Source organism: Lampetra fluviatilis, chromosome 16, assembly GCF_964198595.1.
Source record: "Lampetra fluviatilis chromosome 16, kcLamFluv1.1, whole genome shotgun sequence".
Lineage (NCBI taxonomy): Eukaryota > Metazoa > Chordata > Hyperoartia > Petromyzontiformes > Petromyzontidae > Lampetra > Lampetra fluviatilis.
Window position 1 is genome coordinate 787,781 of NC_136290.1, and position 13,292 is coordinate 801,072.

The window sequence follows — 13,292 nt, forward strand, 5'->3', positions numbered from 1 at the left end:
AGCTCGGCCTTGCATCAACCTCATCTGCTGCACCCTCGATCAGGGGTCGGCAACCTGCGGGTCCTGAGCCGCATGTGGCTTCCCCTTTGTGGGCAGCCGTTAAAAAAACAAATCTTATGATTTAATGTAAAGATAATTGATTAATTGTGGCAGGAAATGGGTAATGATGAAATGTATTGGTGACAATGTACAACAGTAAAACTGTATTGTTAAAGAATAGCAAAGGGGGGCGGAAAACTAAATAATTGAAACCTATTTTGTTTTTAAGTCTGAATTTGTCATCTGCTCTATACTTGCTGTGTCTGTTTGTGTACAAGTAGCTCTGTGTGTGATGGGGCTTTGGAACTATTTTTTTAAAGGTTGCCAAATGACATAGATGTCCATCCAATCACGTGAGCATGTTTGCATTCACACACTGAGAGTTGTTAATTAGCCTTTGTATCTGCAGACAGATGTCTGGAATGTGCCAGTCCTGTGTGAATTACTGTTGCCCCATTCCTCTCTAAATGCTCCTCAGTGGTTTCCTTTGTCTGCTTAAACCGATGGTGACAGAGGAGAGGTATCAGACTGACTACTGTCTCCGTGCTGTCGTTAACACGTTACACTGATGTGCCCCACGTTATGAGTATATATTCACAACTGCCCTACATGCATCTTGTATAATTATGAGACTTACGTGTGGCAGGCTTATGTTAAGACCTATGGTAGCCTTATTTTGGGTGAACTGAAAAGTACAAAAACAAGACAATAAATATGTGAAATTGAGGGAAACTGGTTTTGCTATAATCGTGATTTCATGAGACTTTATATTGTATCGTGCCATGAAAAATTATGTCTTAACCTTAATTTTGAGGGAGTCCCACACGAGTTGAGTCGATCCTTCATAGTGGCCGCTATTCTCTCCTCGGCAGGTGTCACCGTTTCTCCGAGCAGACCTTGCGGCGGTGCGAGCAGCGCACCCGTCCGCGGAGGGGACTGGCCGGGAGCCCGCAGCTGCGGCACTGCGGGCGGTAATGGTGGCGGCGGCGGTGGCGGCAGTGGAAGTGGTGTCCCTCCCCACTCCTCGTCCTCGTCCTCCTCCTCCTCGTCATCCTCCATGCCCGCCTCCTCACAGCAGGGCGGGCTGGTGAACGCCATGACGGCCCACTCCAACGTGAGCGGCTCCACCTCAAGTGGCATACCAGCCGCCAACGGAGGCGGCGACCCCGGGCGGCTCCGCTGCAGCACCGCTGGGCCCCCATCGTTGCCTCCCCCGCTGCTCCAAGCTCCGCGGTACGGGGGCGGAGAACGTGGCGAGGGCGCCGGTGAAAAGAGGCCAGCGTCCGCACGCAACAAGCGCCATTTTAAGATCAACCGATCGTTCGGCCTCGGGGAGCAGGGCTCGGAGCACGACGCCAGCGTGGAGGACGCAGGCGCGGTGCCATGGAGGCCCGAGGCGGCCGAGCTGCCCTTTGCTCGCATACCCAGTGGGAAGGCCGCGGCGGTGGGAGCGCTGCCTGTGTCCAGCCCCGGTACTTCGTCTTCGTTCACATCCACGCAGGGGCGAGTGCCACACCTGGGCAAAATCGAGATCAAGTTGACCGGAAACAGCAGAAGCTGGCAGGAGCAGACGGCAAGCGCCCCCAAGCGCTCTCCCATGCGGAGGCCGTGCCCGCCTTCCTCATCGGTGCCTCCCACGGTGGCTACGCTGTTGGCCCATCAGGCGTACGACCCCTCTGACCCCACCGACGACGAGGGTGCCAACAGCGAGGAGGGGCGGGCACGGGCACGCGTTGGCCGCGCCAACAGCGACGGAGACGGCGTTGGCGGCACCGCCGCGGTCGAGGACGACACCTACGACCCCTTCCGTCCAACTGACTCGAACCCCAGCTCGCCGCCAAGCCCTAGCAGCCCATCCCCCGAGGACGGAAACTCGGACGGCACCGACGATCTGCCGGCCACGCCTGGTGCGGGGCTACCTTCTCCGGGTGATTGCAGCTCGTCTGATAGTGAGGTGCCGCCTGATGGAGAGGCGCCGCTTGTCCCCTCGCAGGATTCTCCGCCCCGGGACCCTTCACGGGATTCCTCGCGGGACTCCTCGTGGGGAACCTCACGGGACGGCAAAGATCCGGCGTGGAAGGACGGCGGGGATGAACGCTCGAACTCCCGGCAGGGATGTGGCGCGGCAGGTGAATCGGACGAGTCGCAAGAAAGGAGCCCTCCTTACTCTGGTGGAGAGGGTTACTCTGGCTCAAAGGGGCAGTCGATGGTGGAATGCGGAAAAGAGGCTCGCGTGGGCACCGACACGGATACAAATCTGGATGAAATCCCGACTACAAAGAGCAACGTTAAGGATGAAAATACCCCGAGGATCAGTGCATCAGATGGTGGAGAAACGAAGAGTGCTGGGATTGGGAACATGCTAGAGGAAGGAGCCTTACCATTTAAATCAGAGTTGCGGGAGGACATCACTGGTGAGGGACAGCTTAGCGTCGAAGATGTTACAGACGGTGTGCATCTGGAGGGCAAAAAGGGGAAAAACCAGACGCAGGATCTTGGGATGGTATCGAGTACAAACCAGTTGAGCAACAAAGATTTGAGTACAAATATTATTGGTCAAGCGGCATCTGAGCAGTGCGAGCCTGGAAAGGCGGTTAATGACTTGGGCACCGACTGGCAAAGTGTAAAAAGCGAGGCTGTGCCTGTGGACCAGGGCGAGGCGGCTCAGATCGGCATGCAGGACTGTAAGGATGAAGACAAGACGGAGAGAGTGATGGGAACATCGGAGATGAGCGAGGAGCAGGGACTGCCTGCGAGAGTCCGCAGCGAGGTGCACGTCGGTACCCCGCCCGCCAAACGTTCAGATGGTGCAAGAGAGGAAGTGAAAATTTCACGGCATTCGTCCAGTCCAGCGAGTGCTAAGAGGTCGCGTTCGGGCAAAACGAAATCCAGCGAAGAGCCGAAGGATGGCTGCGGAGAAGATGGAGATCATGCACAGCGGGTCCTTAAGGAGGGCCGCAAGTGCTCGCCCGTCCCAAACACCAACGCGGAGCCCCTGGAGATGGGGGAGATCGTGGACCCAGTGGACACGTTTGACGGAGACCCGCGAGCGCACGCGGCGTCGGCGGCGTCGCGCAACGCGTCGGGCCCGGCGCAGGATGAGGACCTCCTGTCGCTGCACGCCGGCTCGGAAGAAGACGGTTTCTACGCAGCGGAGGCCGGCGAGGGAGGCGGCGCGGGTGGCAAGGCCCAGCGGGGTGGGGACACGCGCTTTGCGCGACGGAAGGACCGCAATTACCGGCACATGGGCAAGCGACGGTCCCAGCAGGATGAGTGTCCCCGTGAGGAAAAGCAAAGCGATCAGCAGCGGCGTCGGCGCTCGGACTCGCGCTCACGGCGAAAACAGCGGAAGCAGCGGCGGCGTTCACGGGAGAGCGGCGAGGGCGGCTCGGCGAGTGGCTCGAGCTGTCGCTCGGAGCACCGCCAGAGACAGAAGCATTCCCGTGCGTCACGCAGCTCCTCCGTCCGCCGGGAGCATGAGCGGGACAGAGAGCGGGACAGAGAGCGGGACAGAGAGCGGGACAGAGAGCGGGACAGAGAGCGGGACAGAGAGCGGGACAGAGAAAAAGACAGGGAGCGGGATCGGGAACGTGTGAGGGAGCGGGCAACCCGCGTGAAGGAGCACTCAAAGAACGAGGGTAGCGGAGACTCCGTGAAGGATCGTGAAAAAAAGCGGCGGGAGCGGGAGAAGAAACTGAAGTCGCACGACCGGAGGCGGGAGCCATCGAGCCCGCGAGACCGCTGGCACGAGCACTCGAACTCTCCTGAGCACCGGCACGAGCGCTCGAGTTCCCGCGAGCGTCAGCGGGAGCTGCCAAGCCCACGGGAGCGACGGAGAGACCGCTCGGACTCCCATGAGCTCCGTCGTGAGCGCTCCCACTCTCGCGAGCGGTGGCGGGAGCCTTCCAGCCCGCGAGAGCGGCGGCGCGAACGCTCGAGCTCGCGAAATGCCGACAACGCGGAGGAGCCGTTCTGGCGCCGGAGTCCCAAGTCGCCGCCACCGCACACGAGGCCACGCGAGCGCGACCACCGGAAAGAGAGAGCGGCACGCTCGCCCCTCGGTGTCATGCCGACGGTGCCGCCGGCGACGGCCACACCGACAGATGGCAGCGATGGTGGTGGCGGTAGCGGCAGTGTCCGCGTCAAACCCAAAGAGGACAAGCGGTACGAGCGACAGCTGTTTGGCAGAGGCAGCATGGACCACTTGAAGATCACCATCTTCTCCGAGGTGCGGTCAGCCAGCGTCAGCAGTCATGTGTCGGCGGGGCAGAAGGGCGAGGGAGAGCGGCCGCAGAGGCAGCAATCGGAGACGGAGAAACGAGCAAAGGCAAAGAGGGCGAAAGCGGCGCAAGAGCCCCGCGGTGATGGCAAGTCCAAGTCGGACATGAAGCGCAGCAAGCGGGCGTCAGCAGATGGAGTGGAGGGTGGCACAAGGCGCAAGCGGTCAAGCAAGGCGGGCAAAAGTGATGTTATCGTGTCGCCCAAGCGCACATTTGTCAACCCCGAGTCGGCGGCGCCCGTGGGCGAGCTCGTGAGGCATGAGAATGACGTCGACCAAGCTGATCTCCTGATGAAGTTTGAAATAAAGGTGCAGCCCAAGCAGGACTCTGTTCACTTGTGGCCAGAGGATGAGGAGGTGGAGGAGTCGCAAGTAACCTTCAAGTCGGTGGTGTCCGCCGCGGACAGCCCGGTGTGTGCAGATGATCACGAGTCAAGCAAGAGCTCCAAGATGTGTCCGGACTACAAGACCAGGGACGCTCCGAAGCAGGGATCCACCCAGGAGGCTCCGGGGCTGGAGCCAGAGGAGCAGGAGGAGGGGGAGCTGGAGGCAGAGGTGGTGGAGGGACCAGTTGAACCGGAAAGTCGAGCTCCTTGCCCACAGGAGCCGCTTCCATCATCCCCCATTGAGAAACAAAAACGCAGGGATCGCGTTCGAATCCGACGGTGGCATCCAGTGGACGAAGCGAGCAGTGGCGGCGTTGGAGTGACATTGTTGGAGCCACAGCTCCCACTGTCCCTACCCATAGCACTCGACGATGGCGCATTGACGGACATAGAGAGCCATGCCATGTCTGTGGACGTGGCTGGCGAGACATCGCCGGTTTGCGGGGATGCGTCGCCGGGTCTGGAGGAGGCGTTGCTGGGTCCCCGCGTGATGTCACCGCGTCGAGTAGTTGGCTCCCCGGGCCTGGGGTTCGCATCGCCCGGACGCACGGTGCCAGTGGCTAATTTTGGGATGGCATCGCCGGTCTCAAAGGCGGTGTCGCCAGGCCCGGGTGTGACGCCGTTTTCCCACGGGCTGTCATTGCCTGGGCTGGAGGTGTCTCTGCCCGGCCTGGAACCATCATCACCGGCTTCCGGGGAGGCATCTCCTGATGTGGAGGCACCATCGCCGGGCCCTGGGGAGGCTTCTCCTGACCTGGGGGAGTCGTTTCCAGGCCTGGGAGTGCCGTCGCCGGGCCCTGGGGAGGCGTCGCCTGACCTGGGGGAGGCATCTCCGGTGTCCGAGACGGCACAGTTTGGGGGCAGCGGCGGTGGAGAGCAGTGGGGGAGTGAGACGGTGGCCCTACGGGAGAGGCCTCTGCTGAAGCGCGTCACGTGGGACCCACAGCAACAGCGCGAGGAAGAGCAGCGCAAAGACACGGCGCGTGCCGGTGAGCACGTGCGGGGATCCCGGGCCGCCGTCCCATTGTTGCGTTGGACAGTAGTGCATCATGATGATGCCGGGCTCGGAGTCATGTGCACGGCTCGTTTTAGTCCCAATCACGTGCCCGCTCGGCAGATGTTAATGTCCCGTGTGGGCCCGTGGTCAGGTTGTGAAAGCTTTAATAACGATGCTAAAGTTATTAACTGGGGTGATGATGGCTCATGGGCTAAACAATAAATTATAATTACCTTAGAGGGCACTGACAAATGGCGGGTAAGGACAGTGCCTTTGGGGCGGCTGTGGGGACTCGTGGGTTATACAGAATGCTTCATTATTGGGAAGGTCACTGGTTACGGAATTTAATAAAGTTTATAAAATCTTGGAAATGGATGTTGAAACGCTTTGGATTATGCACTTCCAGAGTTGTAATGGGTTGAAAAAGCTGGCCCAGGAAACCATGAGCAATCAGCCTGCAGAGAAACAGAGAGAAAGAGGAAATACTGAGATACACAAGGAAAGACATGTAGACTTTTACAGTGTATGTCCATGTCCAGTTGCACTTTGTCTCATTTTAAATGGCTCGGACGAGGAGGAGGTAATGGTCACTACTGCGTGCATGTGTGTGTCACACTGGGGAGCGGTAGCATAGCAGTTAGTGTGCTGCGCTATGAACTTGGCGACCTGAGTTCGATTCCTGCTCACGGTTAACACCAGTAGCGATTATCTGAACCGGTCCTCGGCCTCCCTTAAGTCGACTCAGCCTCAAATGAGTACCTAGTGCGACGTGCAAAATATTGCCACGAAGGAGACAAAGACGGCCGGGCGTGGAGCTGGCCACCACCCCGTCATGTGCCGTGCCGGCCCTCATAGTTCGAGAACAGTACTTGCCCCAACAGTCTGTGAAGACTATACTGGGGTGTCTTTGCCTTTGTGTTGCACTCCGCTTGTGAGCAGTGTTGAGCTTGCTGAGCAGTGGTGGGATTGTGGGGTCTGGAGACATCCCTCTGCTGCACTCCGAGGACGTGACTTCAACCCCACCACTTGCCGCGCTCACCCCCACCAACTACATGGTGTCCCAACCCATGTTCCCAGGAATGGTGCAGGTCAGTGCCCTTACGAGATTGTATTCACGTACTCACTAAAGAACAACAATGGGTAAAATTAATAAAAGTAAAATAAAAATAAAATAATTTGATATAGCTATCATGCTGTGACGGTTACACCTGAAGACGGAAGCTTGTCTTGCCTCCGAAACGTCGTGATTTTTATTTTATTTTTATTTTACTTTTATTAATTTTTATTTTTTACCCTACGTGACTTTACCGAAAAAACCTAAGAATATGAATCCTTGCAGTCACGAAAGCTTCAAATCTAGAATTGTGAATGTCCCTTTAAATATCCTGAGGCAGAAGATTAGTGCTGGATACAACTGCATTTGCAAATGTGATTTGTATTGCTACTTGGAGATAGTAAAATTTTTATGCGCAATTTTAGTTGGGGATTGTGTTTTGTCGTGGTGTAGTCTGCGACTGTTTTTATGTTGTTTTGCTGCCTTGCCCAAGCTTGGGGATTGGTGTACTTATGCAATTTGAATTTATATACTTAATCAGTTTTATTTATTGAGTGATTTGATTAATTTCCTATACTTTGCACTCCTTTCGTTTTTTATATTGTTTGTTGTAACTTTCTGACCCACTCCTTACTGGACATCTATGAAAAAGAGTTTCATATCTCATTGGATTTCTCCACGATGAACAAAGATTCTGATTTTGATTATGTGGCTGGAGAGAGAGGTCTGCCTCTCTCACCGTTGTATAAACACCCTATGCAAGACTCCATGTGCCAGTCGAGTGGGCCCATCACAAACCAAGCCCGTTGGTCTGTTTATTGCAATGAGTATCGATTCATTGATTGATATCCTTGCTTAATGATCAACATACATGCATTAAATGTTTTCCAGTATTCATGGAAATAATGCAATAATGTTGCGGTGAAGCTAATCGAGTGAGCAAAAATGTACAAACAAGACTGAATAAAAAAAGAAACAAAAAAACAAGAATTGGCCTTTGAATCAAATCAAGGACCTGAATTATGACAATTCATCAAAATCTATGAGTTACCACCCTTGTTAGTGACCATAGCAGAGGCCAGTTTGTGAGCCTGGAATCTCAGAACATCATAGGCCATTATTCGCTTATCGATAATATTCAGAAAACAGAATAAAATACTAATTTTTTAGGGAAGCAGGGACATCCTTGAGCAGGCAATGGAGCTCCCACCAACGTGGTAAATGCTCCGGCGCCTAACGAAGGCGAATCAGGAGATGAATATTGTGTTGCCGTCCCTCACCCCGACTGCCGCACCCCCCCTCCTTGCTGCTCCCCCCCTACCATCCCGCTGATGCCACGGGACCACAGGCCCCGCCCATGAACACCGGCGTCAAACCCGCGGCGCCGCCACTCTCCGTTTTTGCGGCCGGGCCCTTCCTGGCCGCCGCCGTCGCCGCGGCTGCCTGGCCGCAGCCTTCGCCGCCTCCGCCCCCTCCCTTCGCGGAGGGGGCCGTGGGCTCCGTTGTCACCCCGGAGACGAGCGCCGCCGTGGCGGCTCAGCTGATCCTGCGGCGGCTGCTGCCAGCGCTCGGGGTGGCGCGGCCTGCCGCCGCGCGGGTGCCCACGCCGCCCCCACCGCCGCCGCCGGCGCCCGCGGAAGAGGAGATGGCGTCGCCCGATCTGGTGGAGATGGAGGAGCTGCCTGCCCCGCATAGGTCCCAACAGCACAACCCTGACCGGAGCAAGACCGACAAGGTAATCAAGGTAATGTGATGTGAATAGGCATTGAAGAAACACAAAATCATGCTGATAGTATCTCTAATCCGCATTGCTGTCTGGTCACACTGTGTTCATTAAATTGTTTTAAGGTCTCTCTTGAAGTGGTTGAACTCAAGGTTTTTGAGGGCCCACCTTCTGAAAAGCGCAGTTTCCACGCATCTTTAGGTTTTGGTTTCATTTATTAGGTATAGCCCTGTGAGCCATGAGGCTCTTGACTCGGGTGCAACCGTAACAAACAAATCAAGAACAAAGAACATCTTAAAGTAACGTTTTGCAACAGAAACATCCAGGCAAAAACAGTAAAAATCTTCCACAAAAAAAGCACCGTATATCAACGCTGTGTGCAAAAATCCCAATGGGATGCAAGTCGAACAATAACAACCATAAGACAATTTAGATACAATTATCAGGCTAACTCCGTACTTCAACAAACAAACATGACTTATCTTCTTGGTTCTTTCGGTAAAGTCACGTAGAAGGGAAATAATAAAATAATAATATAATTCTCACGACGTTTCGGCCACAACGCAAGCAGCCGTCCTCAGGTGAAGAACAGGTCTGTCGGAAAGACAGAGTCCTTCAGACTTTGTCCTTCAGACTCTGTCTTTCCGACAGACATGTTCTTCACCTGAGGACGGCTGCTTGCGTTCTGGCCGAAACGTCGTGAGAATTATTTTATTATGTTTTATTTTTATTATTTTATTATTTCCCTTCTACGTGACTTTATTGAAAGAACCAAGAAGATGAATCCCTGCAGTCACGAAAGCTTTAAATCGAAACATGACTTAACCATACTTTTTCGAATATCACCAAAATAAAGCTATAAAAACAATGTAACAGTGATTATAGGAACTGTGATTCAAATTTAACAATAAACGATATACATAACATGTATGACCAAACTCTGCAGTCATAGCTGGCAGCATGAGTCACTCCATAACAGCAGGAGTATCAACATTTTTCAATGCACCTTTAAAGATCAGCACACATTAATCGAGACTCAAGATCATACTTTACAGCGAACATCCGGAGCGGTGCATTTGATTTCAGGTCACTGCATAGCAGTGGCAGCGGGGGGTGTACAGCTCCTTAAGAGCAGTTTTTAGTGCAGTTTATTGGCAATAGCATTCCAGACCCTGGAGGCATCAACAGCAAAGGACCTTCCTCCAGTATTTTACGGCAATAATGAATGTGAAGCTGGTAAATGAGCGAAGACCTTGGATCACATTTGTTCTTCGAAACAGTTCATGTAACAACTACGAGATCACCACGAGCAGCAGCAGACCTAAGGTGTTGTCATTTCTGATCGTTGATGACAGGCGTGCATAACTGACAAATAATGGAGTGCCTTGCCATGTAGGCAATTGTGTACAGTCAGACAGCTTACAGGAAGATGTGTGTGCGGCAGCGCTGGTGTGGATCGATTGCTGAAAGCTCGCTGGAGGCCCATGTTTCACCCTTAGTAATCTTGCCAGTTTCCGGCACTTTATTCCTGCTATGAACCTCAAGTCATCTGGTCCCCTGCTTCTCCCACCATCTCCTCTAGGTCAACTCGGCATGAAATAATATAGCTCCTATACAGATTGTTCAGGATCCGCACTGAGTATTAGCTGAGAATATGTGTTGTTGATGGCCACCACACCGCCTTCTCAGAAGCTGGACTCCAAAACTGGCACCGAGCCTGTCTGTGCAGGATGAAAGGGAGGTTTTACTCGCACGCGTGTGTCGATACATTGAGGCGCAGTGGCATTACGATTTACCCACCGGTACAGTCATTGGGTGCGATTCCTGGCCATGTAAAACACCATTGCCAATTACCATCTAAAAGTGTCCAGGCATGTGTTGCTGATCATTCCTTAATTTTTAAAGGAATCTGCCTCGAGACTCTGCAAGACTACAGGGGGGGATCATTGTCTTTCAAAATCTTTCGTCTCAATGCCAAGGGGGATCCCTCTGGTCACACGTGCTATACACTCAGACCTCCATGTTTGTGCGTGTGCATTCGCACACCTGTGTGCATGCTGGCTTTCAGTACCTGAAGAAGCTGCACATGCAAGAGAGAGCTGTGGAGGAGGCAAAGCTGGCCATAAAGCCCTACTACCAGAGCAAGGACATCACCAAGGACGAGTACAAGGAGATCCTGCGTAAGGCGGTGCACAAGGTTCGTCCTGGCTCGCGCATCACTTCACCCGCTCGCGTGTTGTGAACGGCAGTGAGCAGGTCCGGCCGGCACTAGGAGCCGCTTTGTTTGCAGCCAGCGTGGCCGTGCGCCTCCTCTGTGCGAGAGTGCGTCGAGAGATCGCACGGTTCTCACTGTCGGGTTCCCCCAACATGTTCGTTTATTTTCCGTTATTTCAAACTTCTGCTGCTGCATAATAAAAGCTGTGAGTCGTACAGTTCTATCTTAGAAACATTCATATCCTAAATTGGGGCCAAATATGATGGGCTTTGCACTGGGGTATAAAATATAAAAATGCAACTGATTGCAGTTTGATTCATTCAGGGGAACTAGAATTGACTTTGGGCTGTCATGAATGACTGGGTAAGCGTTTGGGTTCATTAAAATACTGGAGTGGCTTTTGAGATAAATCAATCACTTTTATGCATAGCAAGGTGAGAGTCCATTAAGACAAATGCCCGAGTCACAACACGTTGGGAGAAAACACAAATGTGACGGTGCAAGAATTCGGTACAGAAAACAAACAAGGGCCACCATTGTAGAGTGGCTTGGGATCTTCGATTTGTTGTTTTATAACAGTATGGACTTGCACGCACCCTCTTCCCAGCCACGGTTAACATCAGTGGCGAGTGATATTTGAACCGGTCCTGGCATTGTTGTTGATACGACCTATATTATAGGCCCTACCACTTAATATCTCGCAGCGTGTGCCAGGTGCCAGATAATTGTATGTTGTATTGCTGAGGAAAGTCTATTACAGCACTTACAGATTTTTTTTTTTAAGTGGAGTAAAAAATTCTGCCACGCATTAAACAAAAGACCAAGGGTGGCAGCCCAAAGTGGTTCATCATGTAAGACAAGCACATGAATACGACTCATAGTTTGTTTTTAAATAATACCCCACAGTCGATGTATCTAAACCCCGTGGGTCACGATGAGCTGTCTAAGCAAACTGTGGTAAGAACGCAACAATCGTCCTAAGCAGGGACTGGCCCCTGCCATAAGATTGCTGAGTTTTCTTTACCAATGACCTCGCTCTGCACCACTTCTATGTTCATTTGAGCAGGGAAGCATGCCACATTTTTGAGGACGTAGTGAAGACAATGTGCCAGCGGTTCCAAGGCAGTGTTGAAGAAATGTCTGTTATTTGAATGCATGACCACTTTTCTCCATACAGCTGAGTCTACCCATGTACCGATGCTGCCCAACTGCCGACCATTGCCCTTCCCCCCCTCTGGTGCAGATCTGTCACAGCAAGAGCGGAGAGATCAACCCCGTAAAAGTGGGGAATCTGGTGCGCGGCTATGTGGACAAGTACAAGATGCTGCGCAAGAAGGCCAAGCGGAGAGAGGAGGGTGACGGCGAGTGGGTGGGCAGCAGCTGCACGCCCGACGGGAAGCCGTCCTGCAGCAAGACGGCCAGTAACGAGCACTGACACCTGCTCCAGCCTCAAAACAGCCCGCCCCCGAGTCGGCCTGCTTGAAGTTACACTTGCAGTGTACGTTGCTGGTCTATTTTGGAGAGACTGGGCACACACGGCTTTTCTGTGGAAGCAAGCGTGGACTTTTGTGATCAGCAGACTGATGATGAGGCTGTGAGCTTGCTGCCACTTCACGTGACCAGTCCCGGGCATTAATCAACCTACTCGACTCGTGACACACATACACAACACCCCTTGGCAAATCACCTCGTTATCATGAACCTCTTTTGGTCGACAGTTGTATAACCATTGTTTTTTTCTTGACTTTCATCTTCAGTGTTTGCGATGCACTTAGTCCACATGCAGAAACACAGCTGCAAATGTGATGTGCATCCCTATTTTATGTGGAGTTTCATGGAAGACCGTGGGAAGGATTCCCCAGCATTTGGAGGAATGTTTTGTTTAGCCTCTGTCCTGCCGCTATTCAAATACGTTTTGGTCTTGTGAATACGTTCATTGACGGAGGTTGTAGAGTTGCATGTATAAATAATGGTGTGATGATGCTTCATTAGAATGGATGAGAATGATGTTCAGATATTGTCTGACATTCAAAATATTGCTGATTCTAATGTAAAAAAAGATGACAATTGTATTCTTGAATGATCGATTTGAAGGAATTGAACAGTGGCACCATGTCATTTTGTCATGGAATACCCTCTTTAAAAGCAAAGATTACCAATTCATGTGTTTTGTTGGAACATCTCCTGTACATATACAATGTCTGAACAAGACCAGAAAAAACAACCTGTACAATATGCCACTGAACAACAGCCCTTGGCTGATCACAACAGGTGTTTCTGAATAGTAAGGAGCATCACATGCTGAATGGTACAGTCCTGTATGTTGTCATAGTTAAAGTACAACGTGCACAAGGCCAATGTGAGTACCGAGAGCACCCCACTTACCGACGGTTTCTGCCACTCATCACATCTCCTGTTGTAGTTTTGTAAACATAGCTGTAGTTTCTGGAGATTTCTAAAAATAAAGCCTGTTCATGAAAGCCCGTTTGTTTTGAAGAGCGGTAATTTAACATTGAGCTAACATGTGCTTATGTTCACTCACTGTTCCAGCTTACGGTTTAGATGTATTGAAAATGAATAGACCCAAACCATCTTGAAA

The 13,292-nt window shown here is 52.4% G+C and overlaps 1 protein-coding gene across 2 annotated transcripts in view; it reads left to right on the forward strand.

The window, feature by feature from the left end:
* Positions 1 to 13,292, forward strand: part of LOC144936454 (uncharacterized) — a 38,383-nt gene extending 25,091 nt beyond the window's left edge. The window contains exons 14-18 of one of the 2 annotated variants that reach the window (XM_078863509.1): positions 912 to 5,693; positions 6,641 to 6,789; positions 8,104 to 8,499; positions 10,547 to 10,675; positions 11,937 to 13,292. In XM_078863509.1, coding sequence (XP_078719635.1) covers positions 912 to 5,693; positions 6,641 to 6,789; positions 8,104 to 8,499; positions 10,547 to 10,675; positions 11,937 to 12,128 — 5,648 coding nt within the window. In that variant the 3' untranslated portion in view covers positions 12,129 to 13,292. The remainder of the gene's footprint in view (positions 1 to 911; positions 5,694 to 6,640; positions 6,790 to 8,103; positions 8,500 to 10,546; positions 10,676 to 11,936) is intronic. The other variant, XM_078863510.1, reaches the window with a different exon arrangement.